A 25,149-nucleotide genomic window follows, 5' to 3' on the forward strand; every position below is an offset into this window, starting at 1 on the left:
TACTAAGTATTTTACGAACGCCCTTCAAATACTTTTACCATCCACTACAACACTATATTACTAACAAAACCGGTAAAAAAAATTAAATGACATATTCGAGTTAATCAAATTTATATCTATCTGTGGCGGGTCAAATTTGTCAGAATAGTAGGCACATTGGAATAGCGTTTTAATTTTTGTATTTTATTAGTTTTAATATTCCATTTGCATTATTTAAATCGAGTAATTAGCTGCTTGGTCAGTGAGTGCCGCTTCAAAAATGGAGCTATTTGTTTGAAAGAGCCGATATATTCTATGGAAAACGCTTGCATACAAAAGAGACCAACTAACAGTTGTAAGTAAAAAAGCTAACATATTTTCATATTTTTATTCGTTTTAGACTTTGTATTGTAGGCCACACATTAACCATGTGCCTTGTAAGACAATATTCAGTCGACATTTTAGGTAATGGTTGAGCTGTTGATTTGCATACAATGATTTTCTTTAGCCTCCTATTCTTAGTTTAATAGCTTTTCGAACTACGAATAAGATTAAGGCTTAACGACGTACCAGTTTCACAATGGCTGGTGATTGTTTTCGTCCAGTGCCTAATGTTTAGCGTTTTAGAAGTTGTTGTACCTATGATATTTCTATTATTTTAAATGAGTTAAATACCATGGAACATGCTTCTCTTCTCGACGAGAACAGTATCGAGGTACCTCCTACAGAAAAAAAATCACTTTCAAAGTGGGTAGTTGGATAGTTTTAATTTCTTGTACATCTCTAATTATTCAGAAGATACATAGTACTCTATTTTTTTAATTATTAACCCTGCCTACCTATAGGATGAAATTAACTGTCACAGTTAAGAAGTATGTATAGACATGAAGAGATGTGACGCATGCACCCGTATCCGAACGGAACGGGACACAGTCAGGCCACAGGACGAGGACAGTGACCCGCTGATTGTCTCGTCAACCGTCTCGGAGGAGCCACATTTAGTAAGGATTGAATTACGTAGATAGTCTCGCTTGTAGGCCTGGCACTTGTTTTGGTTCACTTTTTTATGACTTTCGTTTTGTTTGTATGATTTAATTGAATAGTCAGTTATAAATGCAAATATAGTATTTAATATGTATGGAAGTTTGTTTTACTGTCAATTATATCATTTACTCTGTACATAATTCAAAACTCAAGAAACAATCACTATCCAAAACAGATCTATAACTAAAGCACAGTGAGCATTGCTTGGCAGTTATATCTTTTTCAATAAAAAATACAATAATATAAATATAAAATCCTATTGGAATCTAACTTAATGTGAAAATATCTGAAACATTGATACAATATCCAAGAAATTACTACCTTTAAATAGTTGGTAGTAATAATTAAGTTATGTTATTGTATTAATAAATAAATAAATAATATCTCAACTCTGAATTAAAAACATTTAATCAAAAAACATACAAAATTCTTCACCTATGATACTATTATTATAATACTAATTGCCATAAAACATAAGTTAGTAAGGGACATAAAACCGAGTATAAAAGTACCCATAATAATAAAATATCTTTACTATATTTTACGGCTTATTATCTCTCCTTGGCTACAAAAGTGGATTTAATAGCGCTCCAAATGTAGCTTGATTATGTCTGTATCATCCATCATATATTTTTGTGCTGGTATCTGTATATTTTTGTGATTGCGTATACCCACAATTATTGTAATACTAACTTCCATACATGTATTTGAAACATTATAATATTAAATAAAGTTGTACGTAACAGAAAAATTGAGAAAATATTTAATTGCGTTCTCACTAGCTTATGCTACATGTAAATATTTGATAAAGGTGCTCCACACTTTTGGTTTATTTCTTTAATCTTATTGCTGCACATAAACATGGTGTATGGAAAGTAGAATCTTGCTTTCCAAAGTTGTGGCATTACATATTTTTATTGTATCTTAGTGGTACTGGTTTAAGTTTTTTTTTCAGGACAGTAGATAGTAATCGAGGCAATGTTGAAAATGTACACAAATGCACATATTTGTTGTAGATAAAATAGTGTGCAATACATGTAGTATCTGTTGATATTTATCTGTGATTAATTAAAGTGGTCAATAATATTGTTTGATGAGGTAGATTAAGTAAACAATGAAATTAAATTAACAAAGAAGATAGTAGGACCAGTACAGTGTTTCCCAAACATTGTTCTGCCATAGCCTGATAATTTTCGCACTGCGCCTTCGTGGCCCTCTTAATACTTTTAAGATTTACTTTTACGAAAATTTACGATGCGTCGATCGATAGTAGGTATTATTTTTAGAACAAGGCGAAAATTTTTATTTTGATGGCCTGGTACCGGGTCGCGACCCGGCAGATGGGAGACGCTAGACTACTGTACATACTGTACATTGTACTTTACGAATAATTATGGTTCATACTCATTTTTTAATTATTATTATACAATACTAGCTCTTGCACGCGACTCATCTGTGAATAATTTGCTTATCGGTGAAGGAGTAACATAACAAATACACACACTCACAAATTTTGGCATTTATAATAGGTACTAAACTTTACCCACGGCTTCACACGCATAATCTATTAGATCCAGCAGTTGAATTGACATTCCGAGATTTTACTAAATTCTCATTTGAATTCTCAAAAATTACATTGTAGATTACATATTAATGTTGCACTGTTGTAGCCTGTGTTATTCTAGACGTCCAGCTATCTACATACCCAATTTCATCAGAATCCGTGTAGCCGGTTTTAGCGCGGAGGAGTAACAAACATAGCAAACAACACATACAAGCTTTGGCATTTACAATATTAATAGGAATTAGTAAGATTTTTTTTTTAAGATAGATAGATAGATAGATAAAAAACTTTATTTCCACAACACATACACGGCTTAGTAAATAACAAACAATTGTAAAGCAACATAAAAATTATCCTGATGATTAATGACTTAATAACTAACATGCAACAGTTCCGAAAGTTAAATAAACATTGATTAATTTATCAAATTAAGAGAGCCATGTGATGATGTGGAGAATAGGCGCTGACTCAGCATGTACTGCGGCTATGGGTGGCCACAGAGCTGATATTCTGTCAGAGACCTGAGAGATAAGCAATACTTGTATTATGCAACTGGACCACAGCAAGCTGGATCCAGGTTGAATTTTTCTTTAAATTATTGATCAGGCTATAACACAAAAACTAGCTATAGCTATTCATAAATTATTTTATGAATGTATTACTTACGTTGGGTATGTCAATGATCATTTGATGTAACACAATTTTCTCAGAATCTGAAAATGTTACAGAATTGTTATAAAATAAACCTAATCTAATCTAAACCAATCTGTAGATTTCTTGATCAGAAAAGTTTGCCTAATTCTAGTTAATAGTTTCACCGAAAGTTGTATTATATGAAATCAATTGACCATTATGTATTTTGTCTGTTTTATATTTTTAAATTCTATGTATTTTGGCATATTTCCATTACAGTGACCCAATTACACCTTGATTTTTAGGGTTCCGTATCCAAAGGGTAAAAACGGAAATCCTATTACTAAGAATTCGCTGTCCGTCCGTCCGTCACCAGGCTGTATCTCATGAACCGTGATAGTTAGACAGTTGACAATTTCACAGATTATGCTGTGGCCGCTATAACAACAAATACTAAAACAGATTTTTGTCAGTGTTTTTTTGCCGTTTTTTGCTAATGTCTAATGAATGTTGTATAGATGCTACGGAACCCTTCGTGCGCGAGTCCGATTCGCACTTGGCCGTTTTTTTATTAGGCGTAACATGAAGTAACATCCTTCAACTGCCGTACGCATAATCCCTCTATCTCCAGCAAACAAGACAATAACCGCTCATATAACACATTAGCTTGATAAAAATGCCGTTACAGAGTATTAAGGATTTTAAAAATGCCAGATAACTATACAACCATTTAATTGAGAGCCATGTCGAAACCCGGAGACTTGCCAATTGTAATTCAGCCGAAGGTCTAACACAATGGCTACTGATGTATCTAGAATAATAAGATGCTTTGTTGTCTTGCTGTTCAGTGTTTTTCACGTTTCTTGGCTACAAAGTCGTGTCTTTTCCCCCGCGGAAACGGGTTTGCATTGCATCATTAGATGCGTGCCAGAGGCCGTTCTATAATTTTGTTTCAAACTTTAATATTCATGACCAATGGTCTATCTATTCAGACCGAAAGTATAAAAGTTATTGCGCTGAGCAAGCTTGTTAGAGTCATATAGTCCTTGAAGGAAGTAAATACGTGTGCACGGCCTTTAACAACAGAGCGACGAGAGCTTTTTAATAAACGTACGGGAAACATCGATAGCAAAAATAAAGCATTTTACAGACCTCATGTGCTTCTATCTAAGACAGGTCTTTGGTCTTTAAATTATCTGGAGGAGTGACAGGCGTGTTAGTGTAATGTAGTATTAAAAACTGTCCGTGATTTTTTCGAAATGAAGAAAAAAATTTACATAACTGTACCACCAAAGAAAGTTCGAAAGGTATGTCCTATTTATGTCGTTTCGTTAGCCTTAATAATTATTAATTAGTGTTAATTAATAGTCGTTATATTGATCGAAATTGACAACCCTAAGCTCCCGCGCCGGAGTAGGCAGTTAGTCTCCTAAAGGGCCGAGTGTGCATAGGTACTTATTGTTCTCTTTTACTACGGTCCGGTCCTACGTCCTACGGCTGATATGATGATGATGATGATAAAGGATACTCCACGCATGGCGGAACTAAATTCCCGCGCAGAAGCAACATAATAACGTTTAATATCATTTTTTTCAATCGTATCAAGTCTTTGTCTTCAATAATTGCCCCGCCAAGGACGCACGCCATCGCTACTGAATTAATAACTTGAGAACTCTCCAATGTCACTTTATTTGCCTTGAAACTTAGTATTAAGTACTTTTCAAGATGTAGTTAAATATACCTTGATGTATGGGTACAAACTCGGGATTGTAGAGCATTGCCTTTTGCAATAAGGTCCCAATTTGACTGAACATGTTGGTGAATTTATTCAATTTTATATGGATGTCGCTACTTATAGCTGACGTGTAAAAAGTTTAATATTAACGAAATGTTTTAGATAGAGGACTGCGAATACCCATTCGCACTAAGAATTCGGTAACAAAAGAAATCACAGACTATGAAAATTCTCTGCTCGCTCAGAAGCACACTGTTACGAGAATCTTAGCCGAGTTTAGACTTGCAAGAAGTTTCATTACTTTGCGATGCGAGGCCGTAAAGCCAACGAGCTTGTAGTGGTCAATCGAGCGCCGGAATGTAATGTAACTTGCACGATTTTTCTTGCAAGTCTAAACTCTGCTTATGATTATTCTAATCGATATTGGGTCTCAGTGCATATATTTTCGGCATTCTCATTTATTTTTAGCACGTTCTTAGTTAATGCGCTCGTTGTGTAATAAAGCAGACTGTCGTATATTCAGTATAGCGTAGCATCCTATTATCGACCGGTTTAACGACTTAACGCGGGTTATTATCAGATCCCCTTATGGTTCGAGATTATGGCATGACGATGTAATTGTGATTCGTGACGCTAAAACTTGCAAATTCTGCTTACTTCCGCTTTTTATCTGCACGATATCCTGCCTTTTCCCAACTCACGATTTCCAAATGTTTCATTTGCAAGCTCATGATTTTCTCCAAAACAAAAAAAAAACTCATTATAGAAAACAGTAGGTTAGGTTTGGTTTGTTTTATGAAAGCTCCGAAAAAAAAAGTGGTTTCATAGAAAATCATGAGTTGGGATATGAAACATTTGGGAATCGGTTGAGAGTTGGCAAAAGGCAGATACCAAAACGGTACCGTGCAGATAAAAAAGAAGGAAGTAATGTAGCTGTTCAAAATCACATTCTAATTACTTGAAAATGAAACAATACGTCATTTTAATACCATATACCCAAATTAACTAATTTATCCTAAAACACTTGTATCGCAGAAACTGTTTTCCAATGGTAATGGTTTTGGAATATTTAATAAGTTGCCTAACGAATAGTATAGTTTAGTTACCCCGGAGTTAACCTATTTTTGTGTCCCACTGCTGGGCAAAGGCCTCTCCTCTCTTGCTCCACTCCGGCCTATCAAAGGCGAGCGCCCGCCATCCCACATTACAGGCATCTAAGTCGTCCCTCCATCTCCTCTTCGGTCTGCCTCTATTACGGTATCCGTCACTAGACCCATTCCGTAACAATTTTGGCCCAACTTTCTGGGTTCATTCGACAGACTTGTCCAGCCCAGTCCCACTTCATCTTGGCCGTCTTTACGCCCACGTCAGCAATTCGAGTCTTTGGGCGCAGCTCATAAATTATACCAATGGCTTAAGATTTTATTAAATCAAAGAAAATTTAAAATAATAATCGACAAAAATAAAAATAGTCATTTACATTATCCCATGGTAACGTTGAATTGACCTAAAAACTTAATAACATTTAATTATTTTAGATTAATGTTTAAAAAAAAATACTGTGTGTTAATTCAATTAATTTACCGTATTATTGGCCGTATTTCTAACTTCCAGTCTAACCTAGCAACTAACCTAACAAAAAATATTAATCTTGCTTGACCCTTGGGTGGTCGTCTCATCGTTATCAGCTGGAGCATAACATGTACCTAGTTGGTGACGTGTTAACTTACTCAGCGCTGAACGCGGAATGTGTTATCATCATATAACTGAAATAGCGCAAACACGTGGAACCTTTCCGCTATAAAATTTCAGGTTTTACGCATGTAATCCGTTACGCTACCCTCGTTAGAATGGTTTTGGTCGTCTCATCAGTTGCGAGCAATCCCTACTGTCTCTACTATATATTAATATATGTACTATAAATGTGAAAGTTGTTCTGTATTGACCTAGTCCCAAACTAAGCAAAGCTTGTACTATGGATACTAGGCAACGGATAAACATACTTATATAGATAAATACATACTTAAATACATATTAAACACCCAAGACCCGAGAACAAACATTCGTATTATTCATACAAATATCTGCCCCGGCCGGGAATCGAACCCGGGACCTCACCTTCGTAGTCAGGTTCTCTAACCACTTGGCCATCCGGTGGTCTTTTTTTTGCCTATATTTAAATGTTAAAAAGTATCTAGGGATAAAAATAATCCCTAAAATATATATTAAAAACATTAAGAATGAACAAACATTCCTATTTTTCATACAAATAAAACTGATGAAACCCTGTAAGATATTGCATTACGTATGCCCTGCACTGTATTAAATACGTATGATTTTGCTCGTACCTCTTATTTTATTATAAACTTTATTAGCGCTATTTTGTAAACTGGTTACAACAATGCCTTCTTGTCCACGCTTTTAACTTTGTTTATGAAAGCGCTTTTGTACTCTGCTCGTCTTTATGGTTCCGATGAACTATTGTGTCAACATAAGGTCGGGAAAGTTTACCTAGTTGATACCCCTAATTTCTGAGGGCTTTTACGAAATTTTCACAAAGTAGTGGGCACAGATTAATTTGTAGACAAGATAAGGGCGTACTAGGAGGTTTCAGGGTGGGGCAAAGCTAGGGAAAGTAATAGCGTGAAACTACCGTGAGACTCACTCATATTAAAATGATATTGTAACGGATAACTCACGTCTTAAATCGAGTTTAGCTGCACAGTGTGCGTGTTGCGGCAGCCGCCGAGTCGCGTGCTCCTGAGAAGGGCTACGAAGTAGCCCCAAACATGTCGAGCTAAACTCGATTTAAGACGTGAGTTATCCGTTACAATATCATTTAATAAAGTAATAGCGGTCGCAATGTTCGAAAGATATCTATCTAAATATGACATACATCGCGTCGTCTATGTCTAAAGCATATGCCGCATGCATAGGTTCTTCTTATTATCTAGGCTCTAATGAGCCGTGAGCCAGATTCGCTTTGTGCTAGGGCTAAAGCTGTTGTGTTTTGCCGCGTTCCAGCTGTGCGGTCTGTGCGCGATGTTCCCGTCGTGCATGTCGCTGCTGTCGCGGCGCGCGGAGGCGCACGCGCCGCGCCCCGGCCAGGCCGCCGTCCTGCTCAACGTCTACGACATGTATTGGACCAACTGGTGAGTGGTGAGGCGTCTTGTGCAACGGTATCATAGCACAGGAGCAGGTTCAATGAAACCTACCACGACTGGCGCCCCTATAACACCGCTGCGCTCGTCTGCATTGGCGTGCAGTGGTTCAATTCGAGGATAGGCTGCTGCTAGGTTGCGCCTGCAGCAGCGCGCCAGCGCCAGCCTACCGCAGCAGGGTTGACAACACTAGTGATGAGTAATTAGGTGATGCTACCTGCGTTATTTATATTACACAGATTTCTCTTCAACAAATGCAAACTATGTAATCGATGGCAGCTGTCAGTTATGTATGATTATGATGCTTGCGATCGGGTTGGCAACTTGGCAACGATTTAAATGCTGCGGTAGAATTATAACACAGGCAGGAACGTCGAATGTCACCATACCAAATGTCACCAATAAACCAAGGTTTGCCTTTTTTGCCAAGGCCGCTAAAAGTTATTGTTTTAGTTGGAATAATACTATAATATTATTACTTCTTGAGATGTACGTTTATTTAGTTTTAATCACGTGATAACATTTTGCAAGCTCGAGCTAGATCAAGTACAGAGAAAACACAAGTGTCAACACTACCACAGATAAAATGTGGATAGGTTGCCAACACGTTCTCCTTTCTTAAATAATTAACAAACTTTTTCATCAAATTAAACATTAATCAAGAGAGAATTTTTACATAGGTAATCAACAATCTGTAGTCCTAATATGATCTCTATTCTTCACAATAATAATCACTTAGGTAACGAGGCTTTAATATCTGCCTTTTTGGTCTGGATGAATTCATATTTGAACATGGACTCTGATGTAATCCATCCAGATCATTTTCAATACACTTAGAATCTATGGGAGCAAACGTTTGAGTTGGGCTATAAGACTCTATCTGTGTGAATGATTCATTATGAGGAATCCCCATAGCATCAACATAATTGGAGGGAGATATGTGTTCATTTTGAGATTGCAAGCTAGATGTTCCTTCGGCTGTCATTGCTCGTGTTGGAGGAGACAAAGATTGAACTTCAGTATTTACTGTAAGCAGTGGAGCCTCTTTAGCATCACAAGATGTATAAGGCCGAATGTGTACTAAGTCCCGTCTATAGATAGCATCATTTACCTTAACTAAATATGACCTATCTGTTAACACATCTTGTATGCATCCAGGTGTCCAGTATTTGTTCACGGACGGCTGCAACTGCACCACCACTGGTTGTCCAATCTGCAATGTTATATCTTTTCTTGCATTTTTGTCATACTGATGTTTCACTCTCTCTTTGTTTTTTATTATATCACTGCTGACATTTTGTATCACTGTAGGTTTTAAGGAATCTGGTAACAATGGTAAAGTCCCACGAGTACGTCTTGAATATAACCTTTGTACAGGGCTGGTGTCCAATTTGTTTGGTGTGTTGCGCAGACAGAGTAAACTTAACCATGCATCTTCTTTAGCTTCATTGGACTTTGTTAACAGTTTCTTAGCAATTTTGACAGTCGCTTCAGCTTTTCCATTTCCTTGATGATGATGAGGTGATGATGTTACATGTTTGAAGTTCCATTTGTCAGAAAACTCAGCAAATTCTTGGCAAACAAAATTAGTACCTCCATCTGTACAGACTAATTCTGGAATTCCATGACGGGCAAAGTTCCTTTTACAAGTCTCTATGACACACTTAGCTGACAGATCCTTTAATTTATCTAATTCAAAGAAATCTGAGTAGTGGTCTACCGTTATTAAATATTTATTTTGCTTGCCATTTTCAGTCAAGAAAAATACATCCATTGACACAATTTGAAAAGGATATTCTGGAACAGCATGACTCTGCATAGGAAACTTTTGTTGTGATGGTAAAAATTTTGCACATATGGGACAAGATATGATCAAATCTTTAATATCTGCAGACATTGAAGGCCAAAATACGGCATCTCTAGCCAGTTTCAGAGTATTTTCGATTCCAGAGTGGGCTCTGTGTAGCTTATCGAGTATCTGAGTCCGCATCTTTTCTGGAATAATGATAGACTGTCGTTTCAAGACTAGATTATCATACACTGCTAATTCATCCCTGAAACTGTAATAGTATTTAAGTGCATCTGGAATATCTCTTTTCTTTGTGGGCCATCCATTTAATACAAACTTTCTTAAAGTTGAGTAATTTTCATCACTATTAGAGTGTTCCTTTATTTCTTCAATGCAAGAATCAGTTATAGGTAAATCTTCTACCGGATTTATATTTTGTAATATGGCAAATATTTTTTGTTCTTTTGAGCCTTCTACATCCTCATATTCTGTGTACAGTCTAGACAAAGCATCGGCCAAAACATTTTCCTTACCTGACACAAATTGTAATTCTAATTGATATCTCTGTAGTAATAAGAGCATGGACTGTAAACGTTTAGGTGCATGAAGTAATGGCTTCTTAAAAATGTTTAATAAGGGTCTGTGATCCGTTTTGATAATTGTTCTCTTATTTCCTACAATGAGTTGGTCAAAACGGGTACAAGCAAATAATATGGCCAATAGCTCCTTTTCAATCTGAGCGTATCTGCATTCTGCTGCTGTAAGGGTCCTGGATGCATATGCCACTGGACGTCCCTCTTGAAACACGGCTGCTCCCAGAGCCGCACAACTGGAATCACATTCTATGGTTATTGGCACATTCTTATCAAAGTATTTTAATGTTTTTATATCTGTGATTAAGGATTTTAATTTAACAAACTCTTCATTTTCACGCTTAGTCCAAATCCATTCAGAGTTTTCATGGCATAGATGTCTCAGGTTTGTGGAGTTAGCACTGAGGTTGGGTATAAATCGGCTTAAATATGTAATTATCCCTAAAAATCTTTGCAATTGTTTTTTATTCACAGGTGTAGGTATATTTAATATAGTTTCTACCTTAGAAGGGTCTGGTTGAAGCCCATTGTTTGTAAATATATGACCATAATATTTAACCGAAGTTTGTAATAATTTCATCTTATCTCGATTAAGCCTGCAATTGTGCTTGAGAAGTCTTAGCATTAGATTTTCTAGTTTAATATTATGATCAATAATAGCTTCCTCAATGGAGTCTCCTACTCCGTAGACCAAGATGTCATCAACCAGAATCTCTACCCCGGAGAGGCCCTGTACTATTTCTGCCATTTTTATTTGGAAGTAATCTGGAGAAGATGATATTCCAAATGGAAGGACCCTCCATCGGTATTTGCCAAATGGTGTCCAAAATGTGGTCAACTTACTACTTTCATTTGAAAGATTTATATGCCAGAAGCCTTTCCTTACATCAAAAGTTGAAAAAATTTTAGCTTTGCCTAGTTCAGGGAGGATCTCATCCACTGTGGTGTACTGATAATTGGGTCTCTTAATAGCTTTGTTGAGTGGAATAGGATCCAAACAGATTCGAAAGTTATCATCATTTTTTTTACTATTAGAATGTTACTTACCCAGTCTGTGTGATTGTCTTCCTTCTCAATGATACCAAGTTTTTCAAGTCTATTTAGTTCCTTTTTTAAAGGTTCTCGAAAGGCGACAGGAATCCTGCGAGCCTTCTGGATAACAGGAGACACCTTTTTGTCGATTTCCAAATCTATATCACCTGCAAACCTGCCCAACCCATTGAATACAGCATCATATTTTTTTATGATTTCTGTGGTGTCATCAGATTCATATTTAACAGTTTTACAAAACTGTACCAAACCCATAAAAGTGCAAGCTTTACATGACAGTAAAGGAATATGTTCAGTGTGTACAACTTGAAACGTAACATTGTATTTTTTAATTGGTTTGTTAGGTATTATTATTTTAAATGTAATGTCAACCTCACCAAATATGTCAATGTTGTGTCCACCAAAACTGTATAAACGTTTATTTGATGGTCTTATTTTATTTTTTACATAGCCCACACCAAACATTTGCTCCAGATTCTTAATGCCTACTAAGCAATCATCAGCCGCTGTGTCTAACAAACAGTTCACATCGTACCATTTATTATTGTTAAGGTATTTTAAAGAGCACTCTGCAAGGTTTTTATTTTTGTCATTAATCAATTTTTTAATCACAGGATCACTATTGCAGTCTTGAGATATTTCTTGAATTTTTTTCTTCTTACATACTTTTGCAGTATGATTTCTTCCGTCACAGTTTGAGCAGTTCTTTCCCCATGCAGGACATACACCTTTTTTGAAAACATGAAAATTCCCACAGAATTTGCATTTCATTTTAGCTTCAACTTTTTGTATTTGTGTGGAAGTTCCTTCTGTCACAGATTTCTGGTCAGTCATATTCTTGATCTGAATTTCCATAGCCTCCGCAGCCTTGCACATATTGACTGCCTGGGTCAAAGTTAATTTTTCTTTTTTCAACATTTCTTTTTTTAAATTCGTGTCCAAAATGCCCATCACAATCCTATCACGGAGCATTTCATCTTTTTCTTTGTAGTCGCATTCTTCAATAAGTGTCACCACTGCACTAAAGAATGACTCAAAGCCTTCACCCTGGTTTTGTGATCTCGAATTAAACAGAAACCTGTTGTAAATAATATTTTTTGCTGGCACAAGCTTTGTTTTGATCTCTAATAAGAGCTGTTCACACGAGGTAGGCTTTTCAAGGAAATTATTGTATTTTTTTAAAGCATCCGTACCAATTGCAGTCATTAAGACACTGAGTTTGCGTGGCTCCTGATCGGCTGGCCATTTGTCTATTTGTGCCGCTCGAATGTAATTTTCCCAACCATTTTTGAATAGGTGGAATGCTTCTTCTGGGTCTATATTAGTATTGAGCGGTGCTGGCCATGGCACGTTAACTGCTGCTGAAAATGGCGATGCAGCAGATGATGCCATAGTGGCAATTTGTTGTTGCATCAGCCTCAGCATTTCGCTTTGCTGCCTCATAATATCTGCCAATTGATCCATATTTAAGATTTCTTTTTTACGCTGCCACCATGTTTTAGTTGGAATAATACTATAATATTATTACTTCTTGAGATGTACGTTTATTTAGTTTTAATAACGTGATAACATTTTGCAAGCTCGAGCTAGATCAAGTACAGAGAAAACACAAGTGTCAACACTACCACAGATAAAATGTGGATAGGTTGCCAAGTTATAAAAAGTTATTGTGATGTAAATGTCCCGTGCACACGCAGGTAAAAACGGCGGGCGCGGGGTGGGCGTGTTCCACAGCGGCGTGCAGGTGCACGGGTCGGAGTGGGCGTACGGCGGACACCCGTACGCCTTCACGGGGGTGTTCGAGATAGCGCCGCGCGACGAGCGCGAGCTGGGCGAACAGTTCCGGTTCAGGTTAGCACGCACACACACACACACACACCTTACCTTTTTTTTGCTAACTATCTTCAATTCTTCACTTCACGCTACTGGTACAGCTATGTAGATGATAAATGTTCTTTTTTGCAGGCAAAGTGTGCACATAGGATACACGAATTTCAGCGAAGAGGAAGTGAGGCGGCTCGTGACAGAATTAGGAAAACAATTTCGAGGTGACAGGTACATAGAGAAACTATTTCTTTAAATTTTTTATTTGACTGTTTGTGGTTGGTTGTTGATTTTTTCGGTCAAATCTTGCAAATTCATTTGACTTGAAAGTTTGTATAGTCAGGTACATAATGTCAACAATAAATACAGTCAGAAAAATAAGCTAGTAAAGAAGAAAGAAGACATTTATTCACGTTCACAAAAACCACAAAAATTAAAATACATACAAGATTTTGTGTGTCCCCGCAAAAGTGAAACGGCCGCTGACAGCATACTGCGAAGGCGTTAGACGCCTGCAGCGCTGATTTATTTAGTTTTTTTTTCAGAAACTTTGAAATCTGATTCTTTTGTCTCTGATCTTTGAACAATTATATTAAAACGCTTTTTTTGCAGATACCATCTAATGAACAACAATTGCAATCATTTCACATCGGCATTTTGTCTGGTAAGTGTTTTTCAATACTAACTTTTACACGCGGCTGTCCGCGCAGAATTGCAATTTGTGGTATGATTTTTATTTCTTTCCTATGTCCATCCAGGGTATCAAACTATCTTTGTACTTACCAAATTTTATCCAAATCGGTTTAGGATTCTTTGAAAAAATAAAATTTAAAAAGAGGACATTAATTTTTCCGTTACATTCTTAAGTAATAATAAATATTAAATGGGGGGCAGTGGTTCGGCCGATTCTTGTTTTCTTACACGACAAATAAGTCTGTGTTGTTTATTGGCGAAAACATTGTTCAACGAGAAATGTGAATGTTATCAAATTTGACACCCTATTTATACTAGCTACGAGAAATGTATAATTATATGTTCAATTTATCCCGCCAGCACGATTCAAAATGACACAATTTTCAGTACAGTGTCATTTATCGCTATATAAAATCAACAAAAAATAAAAACCTCACCGCTGTACAATATATAGACGAAATAAGCACCCCCCGTTTGAAGTCGGTTAATAAAATTCGGGATTGAACTCTGTCTTTTTATTTTAGAAAACGAATAACATTACACGTTTACACAGCTGGCAACTCTCTAAGATTGACATGTAGCGAGTGTCGTCATCAGCATATCCAATCCAAATGTTTATTGAATCGCGTGGTACCTCTATAACAGTGTTTTGTTTCGAAAATACAAACTGAAACATGGATGCACAGAAAAACCAGAAAAAGAGACCAGCACTGGGAATCGAACCCAGGTCCTCAGCAATCCGTGCTGCGTGCTATAACCCCTACACCACTGCTGGTCATGAATCTAGACACGAATTTTTTCTATGCATACATATCTCAGGTAAAAAAAAAAAACAATCATAGTGTTTTGTTTGTCAGGCGCTGTGCTCGCAGGACATCCCGGCGTGGGTCAACCGTCTCGCGTATGTCAGCTCCTGTGTGCCCTTCCTGCAACGCTGCCTGCCCAAGTACGTATCCAGCCCTTATACTACGAATCCGTCCCGCTGGCGCTTATATTATTTAATACGAGAGTGAGAGGGACGGTACGATACGAACTTTGATTTTCCAATTTCGTAGTAGCCTTCCTGTATCTGTACTGTCGAAGTCAAAGATATGTTTACACTTTACTACCTTGGCGCTGTCACTTCCTGTTTGAACTTTTATTTAAAACTAGAGTTTACCCGCAGCTTAGCACGCGTAAACTATTCGATCTGGTACAATTGAAATTCCGGCATTTTATAAAATTCCCCTGGGAATTCCCAAAATTTATATCGTGGTCTTCATTAAGGTTGTGTTAAGAACAACTGTCCAAAATTTCAAGATTCTAAACCCAGCGGTTGAAATTTCAAGTTTTTATCCCTATCCTGTGGGAATATCGGGTTAAAAAGTAGCCTATGTGTTATTCCAGACGTGCAGCTACCTACATACCAAATTTCATGACTCTAAGCCCAGCTGTTATTTCGAGATTTTATCCCTATCCCGTGGGAATATCGGGATAAAAAGTAAGGAAAGTAGGTAAAGAAATGAACAAAACTAAAAAAAAAAAGTTAAAGTAGGATAAAGTACAACTAAAGAGACCTCAATCAATATTTTTGTTTAAAACTGTAGTTACAGGTCGATTCACAAGAGCAGGCACGAATGGATTGAACGAAAGTAATGTCACTTAGACATTTTTGTGGGCAAATGACCGATGCATGACATTTTCACTTTTGTGTGAAGTGTATTCAAATAGGAAACACACAGATAAAGACAGCCGTGAAATTACTGGCACGTGAGGTATCCATCTTAGGCCTCTAGGTTGGCAACGCGTCTGCAATACCCTTGTTGCAGATTATGGGCGGTGGTGATCTCTTACCATCAGGAGACCGCTTGCTTGTTTGCCATCCAGTCTATAAAAAAAAAAAAAAAAACAGATACTTTCATTCACTCGTTCAATCCATTCGTGCCAGCTCTTGTGAATCGACCTATACGATCTACTTTTGTTATTTGGTTTCAATTATTAAATTTATTAATCAAGTTGTTAGGACTTTTAGGCTGATGTCATGCTTTTTATTCCCGTGTCGGGGCAGATATTTGTATGAAAAATACGAATGTGTGTTCTCGGGTCTTGGGTGTTTAATATGTATTTAAGTACGAGTATGTACGAGTATCTTTCGATATAATTATATTTATCCGTTGCTTATAGTACCCATAACACAAGCTTTGCTAAGCTTACTTTGGGACTAGGTGGGTACGTATTATAATGTATAAATTTAAAATACATGTGAATTGTCCCGTGATATTTATTTATTTTTATTTTTTATATGTCAACCGTATTCAGGTATTGAGTGAGTATTGTTTCGCTTGTGCGTGCGCAGGGAGTGGCTGACGCCGGCCGCGCTGCAGCAGTCGCTGGCGGCGCACTCGCGCTCGTCGTCGCCGCACACGCACACGCACACGCCACAATAGCACGTACGTACATCTATACTATAAAAAAAACTGCCCAAGTGCGTTAATATTTTTAACATGGTCTGATTTTGGTCGGTATTTTTAACACTTGAAACGTAAAAAAGTAGTTATATTATAGTGACATAACTACAATGGTCGGATATACGAGTATGATATCGCGAAGTTTTTTGTAGATATTGATAATATGCATTAATATCGTAGAACATTTTTTTTTTCTATTATCAATAGTTTCCGCAGCTCATGCGATGAAAGATATTTTATGCCAATTTTATTACACTTTACATTATTGAAGTTTTAGTACGGAACACAGGGGGTGTTTTCCTGTAATATATATTCACTCTTGGGATAATGTAGCATTCTAATGTTGAAAGAATTTTTATAATCGGTCCTTTAGGTAAGTGGGTTTGTAACGACTATCTGCTAAGTTTCTTGCGGCGCATTCTTCTTGGCAATGGTCTTTCCGAAAGCGCTGGTAGTTTTAAAAGAATACGTGTAAAAGTGCCCATGGCGGCCTATTAAGTACTGAGTGGTACTGAGTAAATGATTTGAATTTTGAATTTGTAGTTTATGTGATTTTACACTTTTTTTAATTGTCTAAATTTTGGTCACAGATGCCGTGCCGCGATGCAAGCAAAACGGGGAGTGTTGTGCCCTAGACTTAACTTAACAACCTGACGTTGGCGCATTGTCGAATGCTGTACTGTTAATATTAATACATAGCAGTGGCGTAGCTATGTGGACAAGGACCCGGGTGCATAGAAAAAGAATTAGGTGCTCACCCCCTCTTTCCACGTAGGAGCGAGGGTCGTGCTCACAAGTTTTTTTTTTCTATTCAAAGCTTAGGTTAGAGGGCCCCCTGAGCCCCGGGGCTCTGGTACACTGCACTACCAGGCCCTACGATAGCTACGCCACTGATACATAGGTTATGTCTACGCGTGCTCTAAAATTAGGTAATTTAATAAGAGGGTTGTGTAATTACAGCTTTTAAGAGCGGCGAGTTTCTACCCCTTTAAACGAGTTTGACCACTTTTTTATATTAGATCAGTCAACACAAAAGCTAGGTTTGGAAGTACAGTCGGCAGCAGAAGTGGATGAGCGGTTACGGTGCTCAAAAGTATCTACACGACTCTTCTGCTGCTGACTGTACCTTTTTTGTTTTTGGTAGTGTTTTCTTAATAAACTAATTTTAACCATTACCTGTTTATAATTAACTGTTTTACGTGTTCTTTTTCTGCTTTAGAAATGATACTTGTTAAAAATCAGTAACTTAGAAAAGCATAAAAATATAAATACCTATCTATATCACAGTGATATTTCATTGTTTCTGTTACTTATTATGTAAAAGTATTTCCTAATAAAACAGGGGATAAAAGGAACACATCGTCATCAATAAAAAACAGGTCATATCATCACCACACACGGTTAGGTTACCTTCTTTCTAATAAAAGAAACGAGGTGCAAAATACGAAAGGCACAAACCAAAATTTTGTTTCGACTGACGATATATCAAGAACTGGTTGAAACCGGTCAAAGATTTCCCGGATAGAAATCGTTGTCGCTGTTTCTATCTAATTTATACTTTTACACAATCCTCTTGAGGCGCTGTTACACTGGTCAGCTACACTTAAAAGTTCCGGCTGGGCAATGTAATGTCTAAGGCCCAAAACACACGGTGAAACGCAACTGCAACTTCTAGTTACTTTTGAGTTTCTTTTGTATTTATGCCATGACTTTTATTTATTTATTTATTCATAAAATGAGAATTTATGAGAGACCACACATAACGCAACGCAACGCAAAGTTTCAAACCGGTTGCGTCATGTGCGGTCTCATAAGGAGTCATGGCATAAACTCAAATGAAACTCAAAAGTAACTAGAAGTTGCAGTTTCGTTTCACCGTGTGTGCTGGGCCTAAGTTATACTTCTTTTTACTAAGAATAGCTAAATCAACTAAGGGAACAGTACGTGCCAAATTCTCTGATTTAGCTATTCTGTCATTTGATTTGGTAAAAAACTTGAAGCCCGGTATGTTGTGGGAAAATACCCATTCAAATTATTAGGCTCCTACCCGCCACCGATTTGGTATCTTCTGTAGTCGGCCCCAACCGTAGGTAAATTTGAATGAAAAGTCAACAATACGGATTAAGCAAAGCAACTGGGATGTACAGTCACCTGCATTCATATCTGCCACGGCGGAGCGTGCAAAAATATCTGACACGACCTACCGGCCCTAGAAATAGAGTCGTATTAGATATTTATGCACTCTTTGTTGGTCACATATTGGTGCTGGTGACTGTACATTCTATTATCATGGGTATACATATAAAAATTATCCATTTATGATGTAGACAAGAAGCAAGGACGGATTTTCTGAAATTCCTTGAAAATAATATAGTGGGATATCAACTAAACTGCTAACTATCGGTGGTGAACGATAAACAAGACTAAGTCAACAGTGAAAATCCTCTACCCTCTTAAGGTGTGCTTCCAATGAGGTGGAGTGGAGCAGAGATGTCCACCATCTACCAATAATCTCGTATAATCTTAGCAAGGGGCAACTCATCGGTTGGTTTATTCTTAGATTTATTTGTATACTTAAAATAAATAAATAAACCCTTATAAAAGTATAGTTAAATCATTATTAAATACATAACGCCCATTTTCATTCGGTACCGTGCCACTGAATATCGTATTTAAACGTGGACAGAAATAATTAACCAATACATAAACTAAAATGATTCGATATAGTGAATAAAATACGTAGTTTTAGTGGTCCGTCCGTTGAGAATTCTTATTAGACGTATTTAAAATGGTTTTAGGTCACAAGTACTGTCAAACGAAATGTAAATTGATAAATTAAGGATGTTAAAATACTTGAATTGGTTATTTACGATTAAAAAATAATGTGTGCTTGTGACCCGCGCCAGTGCTAATTTAAATAATTTCTGTACATACAAATGTACAAGTATAAAAGTCATTTAAGGATTTAAATATTTCGAAGTGCCATCTGATGTAAACTTGGGAAATTCTAGTTGTTAATTGTAAAATAATTCATAAATTTAAATTACTGTGCGGTCGAAATTATCCTTGGTTTATAAATATAACTATAGTTATGTTCATATTTGGATGTATGATATATTTTTATAAGATTAAGTGATCTAAAGGTATGTTTCAAAAATCTCACTGGACGCACAGTGACTTTTAGAAATAGTTACTTTTGCAACTTTCGGCTTGTAGTTGGAGATGCAATTTATAAATGACGATTTTAACATTGAATTTGTGTTATTTGACAATGCGCCAAATTATAATTCCATTAATAAATCCGTCATAGATGCGAATAATGATGAATTAACTTCAAAATAAGTATGAATTGCACCAATTGACTCTAAAGATAACCAATGTCAACCCACCTTAACCAGTATAAATCGGACGGATTTATTGAATGCTCAAGTCAGTGTCATACACAGAGTTAAACAAAGTTATAAGACACGTCGTAACTCAATTTGAAGACCATTTTGTTGCCATATTTGGTTTGATAAGGGTGTTCAAACAGTTGGACCATATTAACCATAAATTATGGCAGTTGCACCCCCAAGCAGCAAGGTAACTGAGCTGTACGCTCTAGTAAAATTGACACTATGAATTTGAAAAAAAAAGAACCAGAAAATTTGTGCAAATATTTAACTACCGATCGATGTTAAGGTGTCAATTTTTTTGAATTCTACCCGTATCAACACACTTGAATTTAAAAATGTGCTTCCCGAGTTTTCAATTTTTCCTTTTACTGACACAGGAATCCTAAAATATTGCGACAGCACGAAAAGAGCACAGAAAAGACTAAGGGGCTGTTTCACCATCCATTGATTAGTGTTAACTGACGGTCAAATGTGATGCCGTCCCTATTTGTTTTGTTCGAATAGACGGAGACGGCATCATATTTAACCGTTAAGTTAACACTAGTCAATGGATGGTGAAACAGCCCCTAAGTAGGCCTAACTCTGCGTATGATGAAAGACGTTTTCATACTGAGACTGCTGTACATTCCCCCTATCCACCATTTATTTTGCCAAAGTTAATTGTGTAGACATGGCCTGCGAGAGCCTGTTGAAGGACTGCGAGGCCATTTTTTGCGTCGAACTATACAAGTGGAAAAGGGGTCAGTTCAAAACGCATCAAAACTGTTATGTTAAATTAAGCTAGTTTTTGGTTTTGTTATTCAAGCGGTAAATCTCAGGCCATGCTTGTACCCAGGAGAAAGAACTTTTGGGTTGATACTTGTACGTACTGCCTGTGGACGAGCGGAATAAGTATGAGATGTTATTTTTGTGTCCTAAAAAAGAAACTGCGGCTTCATTTGCGATGGCAACCTTGCACAGCATTCATTATTTAATTTACATTAATGTCTATGTCATTGATGATTTTGATAAACGACCAATTACTTGAAGTTTAATACCAACTTTAAATTAGAGACGAACTTCGTTAGATTGGACTGTCAGACTTAGTTTGTGGCAAACATTTGAGGATGTATTTGATAAAAATGAAGAATTCAAACAAATGGACCGAATAGCTAGAGCTACAAGCTCGCGTCTCGCCTCAAATCTCATTTTACAATCACATGTCGCCGTACTTTTGCAATTTGCACGCTAATAAAATCGCAATGTTTAAAAAATGTGAGTGTGAGTTTAGCTCCTTTGAAATGAAATGACAACTTTGAGTGTTCAAATTCAAATCGTTTATTTATTTATTTATAATGGTGTGAACATCTTCATTTAATTTTAGTTAATTTTATACACCTAACGCTTGTGCTTGTAACTTGTTTTAAATTTTATCCATCACTCTTTTAATCATGACAATAAAATAACATTTTCTCTAAAGAACTTGGGCATTGTTATTAATTTTATCGTTTTAGATTTTACATACATTTACAATTTACACTAGGGACGGAGTTTTAGCTTAAAAATCCCATTTATTTTAATATGGTTTAGTATTTTTTAATTTTCAACCGTTTTATTTTATGCAAAGTTACTTGCCGTGCATTAGGTCACAGTGGCGAACAGTGGTAGGTAGCGATTCTCATACGGATTGTTAGTGCATTTACTATGTTGTCGACGTAAACTGAGTTTAAACCTCAAGCTACTTCGACCTACTCTAGGTAAACCATCGTAAAGTTGTCCCGCAGTACATCCGTCTCATCTTTGAACTCAACAAGGAAGTTACTGGGACATTGTGAAAATGCGGTACCGTGGATCTAGCTTGCGTTGGGCACCTGTAGTCTATTATTGGAGTCTATCTTAGATCGCTATCAGTGACCTTATGCTACCTGTGGCCCTATGCACCAGCTACTTTAGTTCTTTTTACTATATTCTATACCAGTCTGAAGTAGGAATGAGGCAGAGCAAAAAAGTGTAACTATAGTCCTGAACTAAGATAAATTAATTTAGTTGGTTGCTGTGAATAACAAACTTCCATAGCAGAAAATTAACTAAACATAAAAGTTAAGTCGATATAAATAGATTGATGCATTATTGGACAAGTGTGCTTACTAAGACGGCTTGTGGGCGTTCGAACTTTTTTTGGACCGAAAGAAAATAATTTTCGACAGCTGTCTTCCAAACAAGTTAAATTAGCGTAAGAGAGGAGGGAGCACTTCGCTATATAGTAGAGCGTACAGTGCATACGCTTATACACTGAAATGAAGGCTGTAAAACTAAATATATAAAATCTTAAAACAAAAGATAAAGCGAAGCTACAATACTGACTTTAAGTCCAAATGAAGTCCGAGCATCCATCTGTAGCCTATTTAATTATTATTTAAATGTTAAGGTTTGATAATGTGATCCGTAAGTGCTAACAGACCTATCTATATTGACATTGGGTTAATTTTGTAAAACTTAGCAGACTTGGTTCTAGCATTTATGTGAAAGACTTCTACAACATGGCATTCGTATGCAGGCGCTAGTACAAGTAGGAAAGTACTAAGTCTAGTTATATGACACCGTTGACTCGCATAGTGCAGAAAATAGCCGGAAATTATTTTTCTTCTGTGGTTGCACGACTGCCCTTATTTGTGGTCACGCTTTACCGAGTGCGAGTGACATGTTTTACCAGTTGTTATTTTTGATAGATAGCTATGATGCCGCCTCTGTTTATTTTGTTCGACTAAACAACGACATGACAGATATATGTCACATAAAATAACATGAACTTAACAGACATGAAACAGGGGATTCGGATTCACTTTATAGAATGTATACAGAATGTGCCATGTCGTCGAAGTGTCTCTATTTATATGTATGGCATTACAGACACGTCTTGCATTTTCTCTTGATAATGTACTTCATGTTTTTTAACGTATGCATTTTTTGTAGTTAAGAAATTATGTAGTATATTGAAGTTTTTCGATTTCATGTTGAAGTAGATTTGGGTGCGAACTAAAAATCTATTTTTATTAAAAGTAATACGGTAACTATAACTATTTAACTCGTGAGAAAGTTGTAACGAACTATTTTAGAATAATTACTAACTTGTTACATGTATATTCTAATTGGAGGTTGAAATATTGTCATACATACATTAGATAGAACGGGCGTCGCGACGCGAGCTCACTCAGCATTTAAAGTTTTTCACACAGTTGTCATAATGAAAAGAATTGGCAATAGTACAAGTTTTGAAATAAACCATGTAAAAAGTTTGCATCATTGTCTTTTTTTACCTGTCTGAAATTTGTGGTGGAGAAGACTACCGGCGAGGCGAGACGAGAATTGAAATTTTTATGCATTCTCGCGCGCCCGCCGCCATGCAAATTTAAATTCTCGTCTCGCCTCGCCGGTGTAAAATCACCTTTAGAGCTCCTGACTCAATTTTATAGAACTCTGCTCGAAACTCAGGTCAGGAGCTCCAAATCCAATTGAGCACTAAATTGTGAATCCTACTTATATACTCAGCGGCATAAAAGTTGGCCCACGCTACATACAAAATTACCTATTACTGCATACATTTGTGTGTGGGCCAGATTTGCCGCTCAGTATCCTACTAATATTTTAACTGTTATGCTGTGAAATGTAATAAATAAATAAATAAAAATAAAGTAGCCGTTACCCGCAACTCCGTCCGCGTAGAATTCGGTTATCGCTATCCCGCGGGAACTATGCAATTTTCAGGGATAAAAACTATCCTATGTCCTTCCCCGGGACTCAAACTATCTGTATACCGAATTTCATTTAAATCGGTTCAGCGGTTTATACGTGATGTAGTAACAAACAAACAGACTCACAAACTTTCGCATTTATAATATTACTATATTAGTGGGATGCGAAAGTTTGTAAAGGTAAACCAAAAATATATGACTATCGTCAAGAAGGCGCTATTGTTCTTATTCATATGGCAATAGTTCAGTATAGTCGGAAAAATGACATCTTGACTGTGTTGTCTACAACATTTAACTGTTAGCTCTAATGTTAATTTGGAAAGGTTTTGTAGTGAAATCGTTTCATTCCCCAAGCGTTTTTTTTTTTCAGTAGTTTATTATAAACATTATTTACAATGATCCGTTGTTGACTTGACTACTAATCGTTTTGGGCATTTTTTGTTATTGTTCAAAGAAACCTCCACAGTGACATTGACAATCATTAAAATTATTGCCAGTGTAAGAAATTAGTTCCAATGAAATTTCGCAACATGGCGAATATAGCCATATATTTCTGGTTAGACTTTAAGTCAAAGTCAAAATCTTTATTCAATTTAGGCTGCAACAAGCACTTATGAATGTCAAAAAAAAATCTACCACCGGTTCGGAAATACCTCTGCTGAGAAGAATCCGGCAAGAAACTCGACGAGGACGAGACTCAAGTCTGTTTGTGTGCTACTTCATCACGTTAAAACGGCTAAACTGATTTTGATGAAATTCGGTCCCGGGGAAAGACAGGATAATTCATTTATTGAATCGGGCGTTACTTTGCTGCTGTCCATATAAATGAACTAAAAGAATTTCCTTATGATAGTTAAGCTTATGGAAAAAATGCGTGTTCATGCAGTTCCTCCACCTCCACACTGTAAGAACACACACAAACCTATCTATCACCACCACCACACCACACTGACGCGTTTCGAATTCAACCAGAGCTCATCTTCAGAGTATCACAACCGTAGACCATGCTATCAGTTGTTAGACTACATACTTCATAAGCTTAACTATCATAAGGTCGCGGGTGAGCAAGGAAATTCTTTTAGTTCATTGACAGGATAACGATAACCGAATTCTATGCGGACGGAGTCGCGGGTAACGGCTAGTATATTATAAATGCGAAAGTTGGCGAGTGTCGGTTACCTACTCCTTGCTAAAACACATCTGGAATAATACAACACATAGGCTACTTTTTATCCCGATGTTCACACCCCACGGGATCTAGATAAAATCTTGAAACTTCAGCCACTCGATTTAGACGTGAAATTTAGCGCGGATGTTTTTTATACAATGCTGATGAAATCTACGATGTGATTGGATACGATGGAATTCCCATGTCATTTGGATTAATCAAGATTTGTAATTAATACTTGGTCCGTGCTTAACACATTCAGTGCCAAGAACACGCTAGGCGCGTTCTCTGTTCGTAGGCAGTTTTCGCTACAAAGCGGAAAAACGCTGCTATGCGCTACGGG

General features: G+C 36.8%; 2 protein-coding genes across 2 annotated transcripts; one reads left to right on the plus strand and one right to left on the minus strand.

The window, feature by feature from the left end:
- Nucleotides 1-105: 105 nt before the first annotated feature.
- On the plus strand, nucleotides 106-23,184 carry LOC141444194 (deubiquitinase DESI2-like). Its single transcript, XM_074109662.1, is given in 9 exon segments — nucleotides 106-334; nucleotides 825-980; nucleotides 7,980-8,121; nucleotides 13,246-13,399; nucleotides 13,514-13,603; nucleotides 13,985-14,036; nucleotides 14,923-15,011; nucleotides 16,401-16,494; nucleotides 17,103-23,184. Coding segments are annotated over 7 exon segments (735 nt in total). The 5' UTR covers nucleotides 106-334; nucleotides 825-863; the 3' UTR covers nucleotides 16,492-16,494; nucleotides 17,103-23,184.
- Nucleotides 8,563-13,194, minus strand: LOC141444189 (uncharacterized). The gene is made up of 2 exons (XM_074109658.1): nucleotides 11,546-13,194; nucleotides 8,563-10,734 (listed from the first exon to the last, which is right to left on the minus strand). Exons 1-2 carry the CDS (start codon nucleotides 13,010-13,012, stop codon nucleotides 10,636-10,638), a joined length of 1,566 nt encoding a protein of 521 aa, XP_073965759.1. The 5' UTR covers nucleotides 13,013-13,194; the 3' UTR covers nucleotides 8,563-10,635.
- Nucleotides 23,185-25,149: the final 1,965 nt, after the last annotated feature.

This window comes from Choristoneura fumiferana, chromosome 29 (genome assembly GCF_025370935.1).
Source record: "Choristoneura fumiferana chromosome 29, NRCan_CFum_1, whole genome shotgun sequence".
NCBI lineage: Eukaryota > Metazoa > Arthropoda > Insecta > Lepidoptera > Tortricidae > Choristoneura > Choristoneura fumiferana.

Excerpts from the sequence above, each read along its gene's own strand:
- LOC141444189 (XM_074109658.1), bottom strand. The coding sequence starts at position 13,012 with ATGGATCAATTGGCAGATATTATGAGGCAGCAAAGCGAAATGCTGAGG. Across the intron at positions 10,735-11,545 it reads AAGACAATCACACAGACTGG|TTGTGCGGCTCTGGGAGCAG; the intron begins GTAAGTAACATT and ends ATGTGATTCCAG.